Source organism: Pistacia vera, unplaced genomic scaffold, assembly GCF_008641045.1.
Source record: "Pistacia vera cultivar Batoury unplaced genomic scaffold, PisVer_v2 Contig838, whole genome shotgun sequence".
NCBI lineage: Eukaryota > Viridiplantae > Streptophyta > Magnoliopsida > Sapindales > Anacardiaceae > Pistacia > Pistacia vera.
Window position 1 is genome coordinate 467267 of NW_022196710.1, and position 19254 is coordinate 486520.

At 36.0% G+C, this 19254-nt stretch overlaps 1 protein-coding gene and 1 long non-coding RNA gene across 3 annotated transcripts; both read right to left on the reverse strand.

Annotated features, from left to right (window-relative positions):
• Positions 1-4009: 4009 nt before the first annotated feature.
• Positions 4010-6081, reverse strand: LOC116118140 (extradiol ring-cleavage dioxygenase-like). Its single transcript, XM_031404115.1, has 3 exons — positions 5710-6081; positions 4535-4905; positions 4010-4368 (listed from the first exon to the last, which is right to left on the reverse strand). The coding sequence occupies exons 1-3, from the start codon at positions 5932-5934 to the stop codon at positions 4176-4178; spliced, it is 789 nt and encodes a 262-aa protein (XP_031259975.1). The 5' UTR covers positions 5935-6081; the 3' UTR covers positions 4010-4175.
• Positions 6082-10505: 4424 nt separating this feature from the next.
• Positions 10506-15754, reverse strand: LOC116118144. 2 transcript variants are annotated; one of them, XR_004126099.1, is made up of 5 exons: positions 15632-15754; positions 14585-14981; positions 12036-12125; positions 11269-11320; positions 10506-10681 (listed from the first exon to the last, which is right to left on the reverse strand). It is a non-coding gene; the product is annotated as an uncharacterized LOC116118144 (long non-coding RNA). The 2 variants fall into 2 exon arrangements; XR_004126098.1 differs by having other exon boundaries at positions 14585-15718.
• Between the last annotated feature and the right edge of the window lie 3500 nt (positions 15755-19254).

Here is a 19254-nt window from a genome sequence, read left to right on the forward strand (position 1 = left end):
CCATAGCCTGGCAAGGCACACATCGCGAAATGCCCTTTCTTTTGTCTGCCATCTGCACCGCTTTTATATGGCATTCGCTTTGTGATCCGCTTACTTCCCCTATCCCTGTTGGAGTGGGGAACTTCATCTTGAGGTGATAAATGGAAGTCACTGCCTTGAAGCTTCTCAACAGAGGTCGCCCCATGATTCCATTAAAGGCCTGTGGGCAGTCCACGACCAGGAATTCGGTAACCCTAGTCACCTCGTCATAGTCGCCGAGCGTGACTGGTAGCTGGATTATTCCTCTGGGGATCAGGTGGTCCCCTGTAAAACCATAGAGAGGTATCGAGGCGGGCTTTAGGTCAGCCTCGTCTAAGTTCATTCTATCGAAAGCAGTCTTGAACAGGATGTTCACAGCACTTCCGTTGTCCACAAGCATTCTGCAGACATTATGACATCCTATCAGGGGCGTGATCACCAGGGCATCCTCGTGAGGATGGTGCAAGCGAGCTGCTTCCCTTTCGCAGAAGGTGATCAGCTCCTCTTTTCAAGCCTTTTGCGGTGGCTGCGAAGTGTTCATTACTCTGATCGGGTCGTGATATGCCTCGCGAGCATACCTTTCTTGTGCTCCTCGCGTGTGTCCCGCGAGGTGTGGACCTCCGAAAATTATATTAACACTACTGTACCCGCTGCGATCACGACGCTTTTTCTTTTGCTCCCCTTGGCTCTCCTTTGGGGAGTCATCAATATACTCCTTGAAGTGCCCCTTTTTAATGAGCTCTTCGATTACCTGCTTTAGGGCTCGGCATTCATCAGTGTGATGTCCGTTATCCCGATGGTAACGGCAGTATTTTTTGCTGTTTCTAGCCGTAGCGGGAGTTTTCATTGGTTCTAGCTCACCGAGCAGGCTGGCCTCCTCGGATTTGTCAAGGATCGTAGATATGGACACGTTCAGCGGAGTGTATTGAGGTCTGTCCCTGTCGCGACGAGGAACAGGAGCGTAGGACTTTTTGTGCTCGTAGCGGGGTTTCTTTCCTTTTCGCTGATCATCAATGTCTCCTTTGCGATCAGCTCTTCTACTCTCCCCCCGACCAGACATACCGCTCGAAGCGCCTTGATCGCGGCAGCGGAGTGCCTCCAACGAATTTTCTATCCGGAGATACTTTTCTGCAAGATTGTAAAATCCGGTGAGAGAAACATCGTCCTCAGCCTGCAGTTCTTTCCACAGGTCGGTTTGCGGGCGAACTCCAACCATTATAAGTGTTCGGATGGACTCTTCTGGAGCGTGAGCCACCTTGTTCAGCTCCCTGTGGAAACGGTCGATGTAGGACTGCAGGGATTCGTCTCTTTCTTGCCTTATGTTGCTGAGATAGCTCAAAGGCATCGAAAATTTCCGATTGGCTTGGAAATGCCGTAAGAACGTCGTGCTCATCTGAGGCCACGAACTGATCGATCCTGCTGGGAGCGACCTTAACCACCGTTTGGCGTGAGAAGTGAGCATCACGGCCAAACAGCGGCATTTAGCGAGGTCCGAAACCTGGTGGAGCTCCATCAGGTCGTTGAACTCGTACAAATGATCCTGCGGGTCATGGTTCCCGTCAAATGGTCGCATGTCGGGCATTCTGAACCCTGGTGGGAGTGGAGCAGCTAGCACTTCGGGAGAGAATGGGGATGCAGAGGCGACCTGAGCCTGTTCGCTTTGCTGCTCCCTTAACCTGTCCAGAGCTCACTGTAGCTCCTCAATTTGCAACAACGGGCCCAATTGAGGGTTGCTTTCACCCATGCGAGTACGGCCTTCGCGATTACGGTTCAGGAAAGTCCGGAGGTCGGATTCCTCTTCGCCTCGACCGGCATTTTCGGCCGCACTCAACACACGCTGGCTAGTGGCGTGTGAAGGCGATGGGTTGTGCGGGGCGTTTTCACGACCCTCGCGGTGGTACGAACCGCCCCGCGAGGTGTGGGGGCCACCCGCAAACGATCGGGATCATTCTGCTGGCGGTGATATGAATCATCGCGCCTGACATTTTTGCTTGAGTTTGCTTACGACGTGGCATGGGACAGCTCGGGATTTATTTTTTCGCCGAGACTCAGCTTTGCCGGCACCCTGCTAGGGGCGCGATTTGTGCTCGCTGGTCCTTGGGAGCCCGTAGGCTTACCTTTTGCCACCTGCTTTCCCTTGCGTCTACGCGTTGCAGTGCTCGCAGCTCGGGCTATTGCCCTTTGCGGCGCTTTCGCGCGACCTGCAGGTGTCTTTGGCGGTTGCACCGCCCCAGCTGTTGTAGATGACATGCCTTGGTCCAAACGGTCCAACCTCTGGTTGACCGTCTGGAGAGTATTGTCGAACCTCTCCAGGTAACTTCTAATGGCGGGGTCGAGTTGCGAAGCTGCCGGGATATCTCCCGCAGCATTTTAAGGAACTGGAAGTACCCTGGAGAGGGTATCCCCTTGGGTCAAGGGGACTCCTTCAGGGCGTTGATTAGCTTGCTCAGGTTCTGATTGGCGGGCCATTTGTTACTGTAGGGCCAGTGGGTCGAAGATTCTCCTGATGAAGGGTAAACGCTAAATCAGCCCTCCTTCTAGCGCCAAACTGTTGATGCGTGATTTTAGACACCAACCAACCGACACGTGCGCAACGTTGATTGATCAAGAAGTACACGTGATGGTGAATAAAAAGGAAATAAATGCAATGAGAGCTTTTAAAGTGGTTCGGATGCTAAGGTAGCAAATCCTACATCCACTTATTTGTATTAATATGGTGGGTCAGGTCGCTAAAGCGGACTGACTTACAAATGATTGAAAAGTAAAATACAGAGCCTTTTTGAGAGAGAGAGATTAAATGTCAAAATGATCGAATCCCCTTAATGAAGGGGTCTTCTTCTTCTTATACCCAGCTGAATGCGTGTAATCATCATTAAATCCTTGGGTTGGTGTGAATGTCAGAACATAATCAGGCTTTACGTCCCAGTACCCATTTCCCAAACTGATTTTACGCGATTTGGAGCAGGTAGGCGGACACGTGGGAGCTCCAGGGTGCATGGCAAGCCTGACGTGCGCTTATCATTTTGACGGGAGCAGGCCACGTCTCGTCACGTGACTCCACGTCAACCCTTTATTTTCCGGGCATAACAAAATAGAATAACAATAACTTTTAATAAACTAAACATGCTTAGTTTAATTCCTTACAAATAATCTTAATAACATAATAGAGTTAAATAACTCAGAAAATATATAGATTGAAACAACTGTCAATACTTTGAAGAAAAAAATAACAATACATTTATATATGACTATAAACAATCCATAATCGAAACCTATTTTTATTATTCATTCTCATAAAAATAAAAAATTAGGGTTTGTGAGATAATAGTGGGGTATCAAAAAGATTTATAAAGAACAAAAAATTGCAGTTAAATTTTTATAATTTAATATAAGGACAACTTTATCATTTTATAATTTATAATATTTAATAAAAAATGGGACTTCTTTAGTTTATTAGTAAGGTGCTAAATGCCAAGAGATCTATTGCATGAACACTATTTTTCCTTGGTTATATCTTTTGGACTTTTCTGTTAGGTTTGTCCTCTCCTCTGATCTATTATTGGTCCGGTGGGGATTGTGGCCCAAATAATTACTCTTTCTGCATGTCCAAACATATCTTTTGTAATTGTGACCTTTAACAACAATTTAAATTTTCCTGTTACACAATTGATACCCCTCCAATATCATCCGGAATTTTTTTTTGTTCACCTAGACTAATCTCTCGTGATCCTAAAGTTAAGGACCGATATTAGACATTAGCAATTAAGTTTATTCTAACTCATTACTTCTTAATTAATATTTTTAAGGGTCTTTGTGCAACCACTCGACTATCCAACGGTAGTTTCAATAATTAAATCTTCTATATGTATTATATATGTATGATGAAATCAGTAGTTCAACTGTATAAGTTTATACATAAAATGTTACTCTCTTACTCTCATCCACTAATTACTGGAGAAATCATTTCTCAAAACAAAGCTAGCGAGCAATATACTCAAGAAATCATCTTTATTTTTATATTCAATGAAAGCATACTCACACAAACACAGATTACATGAGCACAAGCAACTTTAAAAATAACTGTTAATTTTAATTAACAATTAAAGCAATGAAAGTGGCGTACGTCACATAAAGGCCGCAGGGCAATTTCTGGGAATTTAGGAGGCTGTTTTGAACCTGTAAGAGGCATAAGAAAGAGTACCCAATTGCCAGCTATGGTGAATGAGTTCTGCCTTTGAATTTGCGCCGGCAGCACCCATAGCTACATGCAACGGATAAAAGTGGTCTGGCCAAGGATGAGCCATTTTCGCATGTGGTGCCTTATCTTCATAGTGGTTCACATCCTCGTATCTGCACGAAGAATTGATTAGTCAAGTCATATAACAAAAACAATTCAATATCACCAATTGTACAATCTACATACAAGCGTAGATCAGTTTCATATGTTTTTCCCCAATATGATACAAAACATATAGACTTAACGAATTATGAAAGCACTCAAGCCCTGAATGATTACCTTCCTTCAAGGAGAGAATCTTTAAGCCAGGTATCGAACTCTGAAGCCCAAGTAGGAATAGCATCGCTACCGAATTGGAGAACCCTCAGGTTATGAACAGCACTGCCAGAACCGAAAATGAGGACACCTTCCTCCCTGAGAGGGGCCAATGCCTTCCCCATGTTGTAATGATGAGTACCATCTTTGTTCAACTGAACTGAGAGCTGACACACTGGTATATTGGCCTCTGGATACATTAGCATCAGCGGCACCCAGGCACCATGGTCGAGCCCTCGTTTTTTATCTTCTTTAACATGTTTGAAGCCAGCACCTGTAAGCAAGTCCTTCACCTTCTTCGCCAATTCTGGAGCTCCTGGTGCCGGATACTTGAGCTGATAATAACATAATAATTGAGGCAATTCACTACAACGATTGTAGCCTATTGAAAAATTAAAATTCAATCTTAAGACACAAAACTGCAAATAGCTGGCAGTGATTTGTGATATTAAACCATCACAACAACTTCCTCCACTATACATTCTGTTCTGTTTCTTAAAAATAAAATAAAATTCCTCACCATATCATTATTGATCATACAGCTCCCTCAATGTTGATAAATTAACACTGTGCTAACTAATTAAATGCTAATTGCATCAAATTTTGATTACAGCACCAAAAACTTGAAGCCTGAAAGCATTTTCCTTGTATTTTCTTTTAATTACATGTAAAGTTACCATTGCAAGATACACCTACTATAATTCCATTTCGGAATTGAATTGGGTGAATTAGAAAATAGGATAGCCAACCAACTTTGACAAATTATGAGAGAAGTTAAAAGATAGACATCAAAAGAAAATTACTTAATAAAGAATTAAAAGCCGAACTATTAAAACAAACAACCAAATTAAAGAATCAACAACTCAACATCATCTACCAAACCCCCCACTAACTTCAGATTAAACAAGATCATCTACCAAACCCCCACTAACTTCATATTTTCACATTCAATCATCTGTAGCATGGGATAAGATAACTCTTTCGCGAATCAAAGATTTATCATGTAAATAAAAAATGTCTAATAGAATCAAACTATGAATCCTAAAACTAACGAAAACGATCTAAGTCAACGTTCATTCCCAAAACAATTAGCTCAAAATCGCTCCGACTTTACCTCAATTCCATAAAGAAAAGCGTACCTTGTACATTTCTTTTGGGAAGCCATAGAAGTCGTGGATGGTGTCATGTTTTTCAACGGTATTAACAGTGGGAACATCGGTCTCCCAGTGGCCAGATATAACGAGAATTGCTTTTGGTTTCTCAGAAAACGTTTTGTCTTTCCACGCCTTCAAGAAATGCCTGGCTTCCAGAGAGTCGTCAATCGACAACGTGGGGGATCCATGCGAGATGTAGAAGGTATCCATGGCAGAAATCTCTATCTTTGATTTATGGGTTTTGAGTTTGATAATTATAAAAACGAGGATACATTTAGAGCCGGTTTTATAAGGATACGAAGGCTCGACTTTCTTTTGTATTTAATAGCGCGTCGTTGTTGCATGCTATTTATTGAGGAATCAGAATTAGAAGTGTTGAAACTGATTTACTTGAAATATAATTTCAAAACTTGCCATTAAAGTTCTTGTGAACATTGACTGTTGGTTTCCGTTGATGTGACTTACCCAATTAAAAAAATGATATCATACTTAATAAATTGGATACAGCCTATTATTTTAATTAAATAGACGCAACCATCTAAGTTAGAAGCTTCTAGGAAATGTATTTATAAACCGACTATCTAAATTAGAAATTTTTAGGAAATGTGTTTAGAAATAGGCATTACTAGTTTGTATTTAGATATGAATTCTTAATGGTTAGATAAACATAATTTCTTTTGTAAATTAGAGAGTTTTTTTAAGATAAAGAATAATATCAAATTAGTGGTCTACATTAAGCATATACTTATTTTGTTTCCTTTTTTTTTTTTTTTTTTTTAATCTGTTACCATTATTTAACTGTCTTGGTATTTATTGTTGGAGAATTTTGAACTTTAACATTTTTTTTTTTTTTTTTTTTTGTTATCATTTGATAATGGGTAGATCTTATCCACTATGTGATACTCAATGACATAGACGATGACATAATAACTGTATTGCAATTGGCAAAATCTGTAGCTTAATTTATGATAAGAACTTGTATCTTTTACACTTGAACTTTCTAGAGTTTTGACCATTTCATTGTTGACTAATTATTTGCATTTGTTTATAGAATAATAATTAAAAAGTCAGTCAAAAATCAACTTACCAAGTTAATTCTTAGTGGTTTAGCTATATATTTTTAAATTGCAAAGAGAGCGGTTCTATATGCATTTCAAGTATACTCTCCAACAGCCATATTTTACGGGAAGGCCTTTGCTAATATTTCAAATAGTATTTAATCAGTTTAATTTGTCTTCTTAATTTTGAAATAATCCAATACAAATTTATAAATTAATACTTGATTTAATAAAACAAAAATTATTTCTTGTAACATATTAAAGTGCTTTCAAGAAATGATTATTTCTCTTAACTTTTAACAAAAAATACTAATAATTATTGATCTATTGTATTAATATGAGGTTTCATTTTCTTTTAGAATTTGAAGATGGCTAGAGTTAAAATCTAATTTTTTGTATTCCTCTACGAAAACCTTTTTTTTTTTCTTTCCAAAAACTCATTGAGATACAATTTTATTGATTTTTTTATTCAAAAATACTACTTTTTTAAAATAATACGTTCTAGAATTTGGAAATCACAACAGAAAAAACTTTTCTAATTCTCTATCAATATCCCTGTTGAACCTCGTTTTTTCTTTTTTATAATTAAGAAAATGAAAATACACAAAGAACATATGTGAGAATTATTTTGTATTTTTTAACTTTAGAAAACGTGAAAAAACTGTTTTTCTCTATTTTTGAAGAGCAAATCTCAAACCAATGGGTAGATATGATGAGAACTGAATTGGGTTTCTGCGCATACCCTTGGTCTTTCCAAGTCTTCACCCTTCAAAAAACGTCCGGCAGGAAGCAACTCATCAATGGAGAATATGGGAGATCCATGTGATATAATGTGAACGTGACCATCATAAATATATGTGATCAATTTGTACATGTGATGTGATTTTGAACTTAATTACAATATTCTAAGATGGGACTGTTTGTTTAAGACCTAAGGTGAACGCCATAATTAAATTATATAAATTCCAAATCCTAATTTTGAGTAATTGATAAATGTGGAACGTGGTGATCACAAAGATAGATAGGCTGAACCGTGAAGGTGTTTCAGTCCAGGTACATGAAGGGTTTGTTGGTAAACGTGGGCAAATATTCAAATTGGATTTGAGGAGTCGATGTTGGACCATTTGGCATAGTGTAACGACCCGATTGCTTCCCTTCGGACTCGTTCGGCCTTAGGTGCTAATCTCCAGACGATTGCCCTAAGTCAGCCTTGCTTGCTCACGCTCCTAGCCCTGCAAGTAAGAAAACACTCACACAAACTCACAAGATATGCTAGAAGAGAGATCTTTACTAATTGAGAGAACTTTACAATTCTTGGATGGTTTGGCCAAATGAAGGCCTCCCCCTTTTATAGTAGTTGGAATGTACAATGAACGGTCTAGATCGTCCGAGATCAACGGTGGAGATTAGCTAACTCCCAACTACCACCTACCAACTACTATCTACCAACTACCACATTAATTANTTTTTTTTTTTTTTTTATATTTTGTGTTGTTTGGTTTTAGCATTTTTGGCTTCTTGTCAGAGAAAAGGAGCTCCACCTGTTTCGGTGTAATTTTTCGGTGTAATTTTTTCGGTGGATATAGTATTTTTGTTTTAGAAAACAAAACAATATCACTATCACTAACTGATGATCCACCGCATTATCTTACACGCGGCAATATATCTTAAATGTTGGCGATTAAAAAGTTGGGTCCTGCAAAAGATAATTAAGTCTTAAACACTATGACGATTTTTTAAAAGTACTAAAATGCTTTTCAGATAACTACATTTGTATTTTCATATTTTAAATTTATTTAAAGAACAAACTTTTCTAATACTTTATCAATATCCCTTGTTGAATCTCGTTTTTATTACTATAACTAAAATGAAAATACACAAAGAACATATATGAAATGAGAATTGCTATGTAATTTTAAACTTAAAAAAATAGAAATAAAAAATCTATCATTTTCTCTAATTTTGAGGAAGACAAATCCTAGAATTTTGAGAACACCCTATATATATTCCAAATCCCTTGAGTTTGAATCCTTTACCTAGAAGAGGAATTGGTAAAAGTGGAATGTGTTGATGACAAAGAAAGGGATATGTATTTGAAGAAGGTGAGACAGGTACATAAAGGGTTTGGTGGCAAACGTGGGGTACATACAGGATTTGATGACAAATAAAGGGATATATATGTGAAGAAGGTGAGACAGTCAGACAGGTACATAAAGGGTTTGGTGGCCAACGTGGGATGATATTCAAAAGTAGATTTTGGTGTGGTTGGACCATTTGGTATAGCCAGAATTGATGGATTAGAAAATACGGGTGGTTCTGGTGAGTTGGTGTTGCTAGGATTGGAATTTGTCGATCTATGTAAGCCCATTGGTTTTGCTAGAAGTTGATGTGGCGGTTGAGCGCAGGTGGCTGACGGATATACTTCTTCTACCTGCACTCAAACATCGAATCGGAATTCGGTAGTGGCTTGTCAGAGCCAAATAGTCATTGTCGGCTTTGACAGTGATTGTCATAGTGCAATCCAATTTTTATAATGTAAAAAAAAAAAAAAAAAAAAATGATTAACTTAATTTATTTTTTTAATTTGGTTTTTAATAAGATTACTTTATAATTTGATATCTTACAAAGGGCTTTACGACTGAGGAAAAAAAAAAAGGTTGAAAAGACTTCAATTCGAAGACATTCTCTGTAGAGGGATTGAAGACCAAGATTCTCAGATCCGATCCATCTCTCTGCAATCATCAAATTAAATCAACATGTCTTCAACATTCAGTGGAGACGAAACTGCTCCTTTCTTCGACTTCCTCGGCGCTACTCACTACATAAAAAATGGCCTACGGTAACATGCAAAAAGTGTTACCATAGGTAATTCGAAGCATTTATAAGGATGCTATGACAGCCCATGTTACTAAAAATTAGACATTGGTAACACTTTTTACATGTTACTAATCATTTCAGTAACTTTCATAAAATGTTGTTGTTAAATATATTATAACACTTATACGTAGTTACGAATGATTTTTAGTAACATTAGATAAATGCTATAAATAAGTTTTATGTAACATTTTTAACCTGTTACATTTTAGTTTTCTATAATATTATCAAAATGCTATAAATAAGTTTTCTGTAACATTCTTAACCTGTTACAGTTTAGTTTTTTGTAACATTCTCAAAATACTATAAATAAGTTTCATGTAACTTTCTTAACCTGTTACAGTTTAGTTTTCTGTAACATTCTCAAAATGCTATAAATAAGTTTTCTGTAACTTTCTTAACATGTTACAATTTAGTTTTCTGTAACATTCTCAAAATGCTATAAATAAGTTTTATATAACATTCTTAACCTGTTATAGTTTATTTTTCTGTAACATTCTCAAAATGGTATAAATAAGTTTTCTGTAACTTTCTTACACTGTTACAGTTTAGTTTTCTATAACATTCTGAAAGTGTTATCAATGTATCTGTTATAGCATATATAAAAACTGTTACACCATATATAAAAACCGTTACAATTGTTATTTTAATAATACAATTTATAAACAATGATACACTAATTTCTAAAGAACATTTCATTGATGGTGAACCTCCATATACAAAAAGTTTGCTTATATGCCTAATAAATAGACACCCAACATCCTTTACATCCATAAAATCTAATATGCTTCATATTCATATTTTGTAACATATAAACCTTCATATACAAAAAGCTTTATATATGCCTAACAAATATATGCCAATCATTTTTACGTTATAATACCTAGATGATTGGAAAATTAACTATGAACAATAGTTAATACTTTCCAATCATTCAAAAAATTCTAAAAACAAAAATCATCATGCATACCATCTTTCACTCCCAATTGTGCTTTACCAAAAAAGTACTCTTGCATTTTCACAACCTACAAAACCATTAATACAAAAAACATCTTAAATTCCCATGTATATTCTCAAAGATGACAACACACATTTATTGTAAATTCAAGAAAAGATTAAGACAAAAGCACCCCAAATATTTAATGCAAAAGAAAAAGGAAAAGAACATGTTTAAATCTTCAACTTCACAATCACTAGTTCTAAAAAATGACACCATGCAAGTTTAAAAGATCATATTTTCAAATCTTATCTCCAAATTATATCATTATAATATATGTTACAATATTATAATATTTGCAAAGAACATTTTTGCAAAAATGCCGACTGTAAAATTGCAGACTGTAGTTTGCACACCATCAAGAATCTTTCTCCACTCAATTAAATAACAAAGAACACATTATTATGGTATAGTGCAAAACCTTTAAAGTTTTACAAAGACAGTAGAGTGACCTACTAAGATATATTTCATGTCATGGTACACAATTTAAATAAAAATTAAAAACTTTTGAAGATAGATCAAACTCTATACATAAATTGTGTGTTCATACAATTAAAACATTGAATACATATATACCTCAACATGAGAAAATTTAGATACTTAGATAATGCATACCTCACCAGCAACTACACTAATGCATGAGGAGTAAAACCTTGCCCAAAATTTCCTGCATCCAATAATTTAAAAGAGCAACAGTAAGTTTCTAAGTTATAACTCAACCTCAATAGGAAATAATGAAGCCCAAACCCTATTTGAACTATACAACATATAGTAAAAAACACACCATTTTACATGGGCAAAGTAATGATATTGCAACACTATAATGTAAAGTAAAAGAAAAAAACACAAAACAAAATATTCTCGGAAGTGAAACAATAAGTATTTGATCATAAGGTTTGTCAAACATTAATAAGAGGGAACCTAAGTTATTTTCTCCCAATAAATGAAGAAAAAGAGAAAATAAGTCTCACTTGCGACATAAACCAACTTCACAGGTTACTAGACATTTCCAAATCCATCACCTTAAAATATATACAGAAAGGCTAATAACAATGTCAACATAGTAGAGGGGGCAACCTTCCATAAAACAAATGTAATATATAAGTACGTATTCTGGTTTATGCGTCTAAGAAAATAATGCCAACACATCAGGAAAAAAAAAATTATTCAGCCAAGAGGGTTCTCTCTCAATTATGCACTATGACTTATTTTTTTTTTTTTTTTAATTGATAACTATTGACTTATTATTATTTTTTTTTAATTGATAACTCAGTACTCCATAAAGTTTTATGTTTCTTTTATTTATTTTACAGGAATGCAAAAGTTATCATTCAGAAACTTGTAGCAAGAAAGTTAGCGAGATTTCAAAATTAAATACTTACAGTTAAGTACTCCTTGTCGCCATCCCAAACAATCATTTTTGGCAATTTTGACTTCTTATTGACCCCAAATGTATCAGCAAAGCCTCCCCACTGTTTAATGCCAACATATGAAAAAACTAAGTCACGATTTGCAGAAGCAGCAGCCTTCAACAGCTTGATCAATTTCTCTAACTTCTCATCAGCCTCATCCTCCACCAATGTTATAACAATTTTCCTTTTATCATCTTTCAGCAACTTCGGTGTGTAGTGGTTTATAGGCATGGATAGAGGAAGAAATTTTTTTTTACAAATTCCACGAAAAATTCATTTGCATATTTAGAAAAGGACAGTTGGAACTACTTTTGCTTTGCACAATCAATAGAATTTACAAATGAAAAAGAAAAAAATCCAAAAGTACTCAATAATTTATAACTCAAATAGAAGCAGAAAATCCATAGGGACCACAAGGTTTGCGGAGTTATTAGAATATAAAGAAGAAACCTAAACAAACTAAGATTGTGAGGTACCTCATTCCCAAATTAATAACATTATTTTAGTTTAGTTATCATAGTTGCTGTAAACAAGAACATCCAAGTTCAGTAATAGGGTCCCCAAATTAGCTCAGTTAATCACCTTAAAGCTAAATTTTTTTCTTTGAAATTTATGTAATGTTGGACTATAATGCACCATGGGCTTGGATTGAACACTAGTACAATCTCAAGCCAAGAAACTATTTCTATGGACATGGCTTAGGAAAAGCATATTGGGGTTTTTCGGGGTTAGCTGTTAAATTCTTTTTAAAAGATGTATAAATTGTTTAGCAAAAACAGGGAGGGAAGGATGGGAAGAACGGTTACTTCAAATTTAGAGACAATGAGAGACCTGTCAACACAAAAGCAGATCCATGTAACACCCTTTCAATTAAAAGTAAATTCTTGAAGACCAACAGAGATCTACTGACTACTAATTGACCATCAAACTTCTGTCGTCATTGACCATCAAACTTCTGTCATCGTTCCTGAGCTAACTTGGACCAACCATGCTCCTTTAATGATCTTATCAATGATAAAAGGGTACAAAATACTAGAAGCAATCTGGAGATACTGTCTCATCCTTTGGCATACTGAGCTTTTAGTTTCAATCTCCACAAATTCCTTCTTTAAACACAATTTATTCAAACTTTATTCAGTTTGCTCCTTTGTTCGGTAACTCTTTATTCAACCTAACCTCGCCCTCTAAATTATCCATATTAGCAATCATGTTTCCAATGTCACTTTTCCTTTTTCACATTCCAATTCTCCCCATTGCATCCCTTTATAGTTTATGCTCAGGTTTATCAAATCTAACTTTTCATGAATCTAAAGCCCTTGCATTCCTTCAAAAAGAGCTGACTTCCACAACTTCACAAACCATTTCCTCTACTGATGGGACTCCAACCATGTAATACTAAACTAACAGAAATGGAAACCTATTTTATGAAATTAAAGTCTAGTAATATTGAATCATGAGTGAAGCCACTCTGCCGACAACCTATTGTTCAATGTAAGGCTCTGTATACTCTTACTAGCTGAAAATTACTGCCTCATCCCTAAATTAAACTAGAAGCATCAGAAGTGAAAGGGAGAGATTTGGGGGAGAAAACAACAATATGATTATTCCAATAATCAATCAAGTCTACTACAAAATTAAGAATACAGGCCTTACTTAGACAGTGGCAAAGACCTAAACAAATAGGGAAAAAAATCTATTACATAAAACCTACTAACACAAATAAATAAATAAATTCAATTTACAAAAATAAGTCTAACTAAAAAAAAAAAAAGTTGAAAAGTTAAATTCTGAAAATTACTAGATCCTCGATTGTCTATCAAAGATATAAGGTAAGAACACATCATTATCTCCATACCTATCACCAAAACTCCATACTAAATGAAAATTAACTTTCTCTTTTGAGGTTTCAAATAATGGGCTTTAATTAGTCTTTTCAGCAATACAAGTACTCAAACATTCAATTGCAACTACTTGAAAAACAAGTGAACGATATGTAACCTAAAATTGCTACTCCTGACCGGATAAATGCAGGGAGAGTAATAACCCTTGCAAATATACAAATGAAAATTGACTAAATAAATGAATCTTGAAGACAGACTACTATAATGTTGCCCCTTCATGTTTGACTCAAAAATGACTTTCTTGTGTGAAAAAGGTTTTCATTTGCATCTAATTGAACATTTTAAGAAAATCTGGAAGCACACATCAAACAAGATGAAATCAAGATCATGCATAAACACCTTAGCAAAGACATATCATTCAGTAACTTTTTTTTCCCATCAATTTGTTCTTCCACTAAAACAACTGAAGCCCATATAGAAATGAAGCTCTAAAAAGACTAAGAAATTTAGATGTCATGGTAACCATTTAAAGCAAAGGCAAATATCTAGTAGAAAAAAGTGTTAGCAGGCAACTAGCTTTCAATTTTTCGGAAAGCAAGATTTGATTATCATGAATTATATAAAACTTTAACACAATTTACCAACTGAAGTAAATAGATTATTTGAAGACAAACTAACCTTCAAAGGGCCCATAAAAGATATTGCGTTCGTTGTAAGTTGGCTGAATAGCAACCAGCGCTGGAGCTTTGTCAAAATCATACAACACCATCATATCCTTAGAGAAATCCTTTGTCATAGCAAACCATGCCTTCTTCTTATACTTTAGGGCTAAGTTAGATATGATTGACTCACCCAAGCCAAATCCAGTATATATAGGAAAGAAAGTACTAGCATTATCAACAAAATCTTTGATCTCAGCATCCGAATTAAGAATGGACAGGCCCAAGAGAGAAACATAAGAGGCAGGGGGCAAAGTGAACACAAGCCCCGAAGGACAAGGAGAGCAGGAGGCCACTATACAAAAAATCTATACAGTATTCACCGGAGAGAAAAGAGAAACCCAGCAAACGGCAACCTAGACCACAACGAGAGGAGCAAACATGATCAATCCCATAACAGCCAAACAAAAAGCAATAGAGGAACCAGCCCAATCAAGGAAGGCAAATAGGATATAATTCAACCTAGAGGGAAGTAACTGAAAAAGGGACGAAGCAAAACGTCCTCTAAACTTTGGTAACTCGAGACCACCAGAAAGGGACACCACACCACAAGGAACATCAGAGCTAATGTAGCACAACTAATAAGATTAATAAATTTGAACAGTGGCCCTCAACAGACAAAGCATAATAAGAGAGTAGTGGGTATCATGGAACCCTCCTATTAAATTGCCATCGTAGAATTCCACGACCTACTGCCTCATTTCTAATGCACAAAAAGTCCTCCATAAACAACAAAATAGAAGTTCTTTGAACCATTCAATGATTTGCAGATTGAACATGAAAGTGGAGGCGAAAAAGGGGAAGATTTTGAGATGGAAATAGAAAGATTGGAGTCTGAAGAAGGTTTCAGGAATTAGGTTGGTACATGTAGAGTTGAAATGGCCACCATTAGAGAGCCAAGAAGAAGAAGAAAAGGAACAGAGATGTTGGTGTAAAATCTATGGGTTTAGGATTAAGAAAAGAAAAGGCAAACTCTGTAACTCAAAGTAAATATTGAAATGGTTACCTGGTCGAAGAATTATTGACACCTTGACACCACAGTTGGTCGCTCGCCGTCGTAGAGAAGATTTTTGCCATCTGGGAATGAGACAAAATCAACCTCATTTCATATTGACGGGAATAATATTTTGTTTCCCGATAAATAATTGGGTTTATGGTAACACTTATAAAATGTTACTGTATTTTGATTATATAGTAACATTATAAAAAAGTTACAATAGTATTAGGTATATTGTAACATTTTAAAAATGTTATTGTCGATATATTTTTCATAACATTTAAAAAAAAAAAAAGGTTACCATTGATATAAAATGTGTTACAAAAAGTTAAAGTGTTACATATACAAATTGTAATCTGTTAACCAAAAGATTAAGCTTCACTAATGCAAAAAGATCCAAACAGTAGAAAACACATGCAAGGTCAAATTTGTACCAACTTCAGTTCACACTTTTTATCATCTATTAACGGCATGCAAGTCGAAAAACAACTTGCACTATAAGTTGCAAAACAGATACAAGTTGGCTTTATCATCTACTAACGACATGCAAGTGGGAAATACAAGTTACAAAACAGATACAAGTTGGCCTGCAAGTGGAGACACAAGTTGTAGATCAAACGAACCATATTTCTTGTATTTACTTAGTCTGTTAGTGATCAAACTGTGGAGAAGAATAGTCTGCAGTATAAATTTTGTGATAGTTTACTGTTCTGTAATGAAATATGAAAAGAGTTTAGTGCTCTGTTATTTCTCTCTTCATCCTCTCGCATTTTCCTTTACAGTCATCTTTCTCAGTTTTACATGGTATCAGAGCTATCTTGACACACGTCAATGGCAGATCCAAGTACGCCTTCACCTTCTGGTGTTGGTTCGATTGAGAAAATGACAAACTCCTTCTCATCCACAACTCTAAACAACACTTTGCCCATTATCAATGTGAAGCTAGGAGAAAGGAACTACGTATATTGCAAGTCCCAAGTCTTCCCAATCTTGAAAGCTTATGAGTTGGAAAGTTTTGTCACATGTGAGAAACTGTGTCCCTCTGCTTTTATTCTGTCCTCAACTGATGAATCTAAGAAAGTAATTAACTCTGACCATATCATGTGGAAGAAAATAGATCAATTTCTATTTAGCTGGTTAATCTCATCCATATCCAAAACTATGTTTAGGCACGTCAATGGCAGAGCTATCTTGACACACATCAATGGTAGATCCAAGTACGTCTTCACCTTTTGGTGTTGCTTTGATTGAAAAATGACAAACTCCTTCTCATCCACAACTCTGAACAACACTTTGCCCACTATCACTGTGAAGCTAGGAGAAAGGAACTACGCATATTGGAAGTCCTAAGTCTTCCCAATCTTGAAAGCTTATGAGTTGGAAAGTTTTGTCGCATGTGAGAAACCGTGTCCCTCTGCTTTTATTATGTCCTCAACCGATGAATCTAAGAAAGTAATCAACTCTGATCATATTATGTGGAAGACAATAGATCAATTTCTATTTAGCTGGTTAATCTCATCCATATCCAAAACTATGTTTAGGTACGTAGCAAATTGTGAGACAACCTATGATATATGGCATACCTTAGAGATGCATTTCTTGACTGATTCTAAGGCTAGAGTGTTGCACTTAAGAAATCAGTTGCAAACCACTAAGAAAGAAAACTCTAGCATAAACAAATATGTACTGAAGATGAAGGAGATTGCTGGTTTTCTTACTGCTAATGAAGTAACCATAAATGATGAAGAATTGCTATTATATATCCTTGATGGCTTTGGCTCTGAATATGATGCCAATGGTAGCAACCTTAATGTCAAGGAGTAGTGAAGTATCTCTACAGGAAGCTCAATTCCTACTGTATAAACATGAGATGAGGTTGGAAAAATAACATGCAGCTTATATAAGCTTTCATGAAGTTGTTGCATTCTTAGCAACTAAACAGTCTTTTTCTTCAACTCAAAACATGCCGCTGCAAAATAGTTCAGAACAGCCAACACAACATCTCACTCAATCTCTACCTCCAAACCAAAATGAACACAGAAATTCCTATCAGATTGGTCAAAATTTCCAGAATTATAATCCAAGTTTCGGCAGAGGCAGAGGCGGAGCCAGGAATTTCCATAAGCCAAGATTATTTTGTTAATTGTGTGGGAAAAGTGGTCACATGGCCCTTCAATGTTACCATCGGTTTGACACTTACTTTCAAGGGAATCAAAATCATAAATCTCACTTTGGAATGGACTATAATATGACACAACAATCTACACAAATGACAACTCCTGCTCAAGCCTATTTTGTAAGCACACAGTGTTAGGAAACGATCCATTGAGGTAGAGGAAAACAAAAAATTAATAACAACACGGATTGATCCATAGAACCAAGATCAGGGCACAAATTTACAGTTTATATCAAAACAAGAATCTGTAGAAAATTAGTTTAGAGTTTAGGAAATCATATGCACGTTTGAAGGCTCCTCCAACTTTGTCTCTGAACGTATTTTGCTACCGACCCAAGTGTAGGATCGAACCGACATAGTCCACACGAAGATAATCGGAAGGAACTAAAGTGGGATTTGCTAGATCCTCTTTAGCCTTAAGAACAAAGAAGGAAAATGAAGAGCATTTGATTTTTCAATCAAAACTAAAACTGGCGTGGGAGAGAGTGTTTTGGGGCTGTGGGGTTTTTCTTTTTCAATGAAAAGAATGAATAATGAAATCTATCTTATTCACAAAGAAACCTTTTTCTTTTATAGTGATGTTTTAATTGCCTTTTTCCCATATGGAATAGGCATGGGCTCTAACCCAAGCACCCCATGTTTCCAAACACTCCCAATTAGATATTGTAATATTAGTTCATCATTATCTCAATTAAAATCAACATATATATATATATATATGTTAACATTTAACAATAATGATAACTTATTTAAATATATGCGAACACATATTTATATATGTTAACATTTAACAATAATGATAACTTATTTAAATATATGCAAACACATATTTAAACGTAATCTCACTTATTTAATTTTTCTAACAAATTAAATAAAGGCTATGACCTCAGCAAATTTAATTACACTGTGAAATTACCAAAATACCCTTTCACATAAAAAGATGAAAACGCCCTTCTTACTTCTTGAGTCTTAAATTATCTTCTATGAGTGTGACCCATAGGCTCCTCATCATATTGGTAGTGTATGGTATCGCGATTAACACCAATTAATCGTCTCACTATACACAGACCAAGATTGGCCCCTAACAAGGCATCATGGCCCCTAACAAGGCATCATGGCCACCCGATAGATTCGGATTCAACAAAGTAGCTACCTGTCAACAATATAGTTACCATACAATTCGATCCTTTCATCATCCGTTATCTCGACGAGACCAAGACATAGAAATAATGTCAACCTTCGGTTACTCTCGATATTGTGTTTTCAGTTACTAGACCAATAACCTATATTATAAACTGGATAGAGCAACAATTCAATCCCACTGTAGCCATAGTTTTAGTGTCATTGTCATTTACTGAATTGCGTCGTGAGATAACTTCTCCCGTACTCGAGAGTGATGAATCCTCTGTCTATCCACCATAGTTTTGATACACTCCTTGATGTAGTCAATCACTAC

Bases quoted from the DNA above. Each gene is read 5' to 3' on its own strand.
- LOC116118140 (XM_031404115.1), bottom strand. From the start codon at position 5,934: ATGGATACCTTCTACATCTCGCATGGATCCCCCACGTTGTCGATTGAC. The intron at 4,906-5,709 runs GTACGCTTTTCT...TGTTATTATCAG, and splicing joins TCCCAAAAGAAATGTACAAG to CTCAAGTATCCGGCACCAGG. The intron at 4,369-4,534 runs GTAATCATTCAG...TTCTTCGTGCAG, and splicing joins GATTCTCTCCTTGAAGGAAG to ATACGAGGATGTGAACCACT.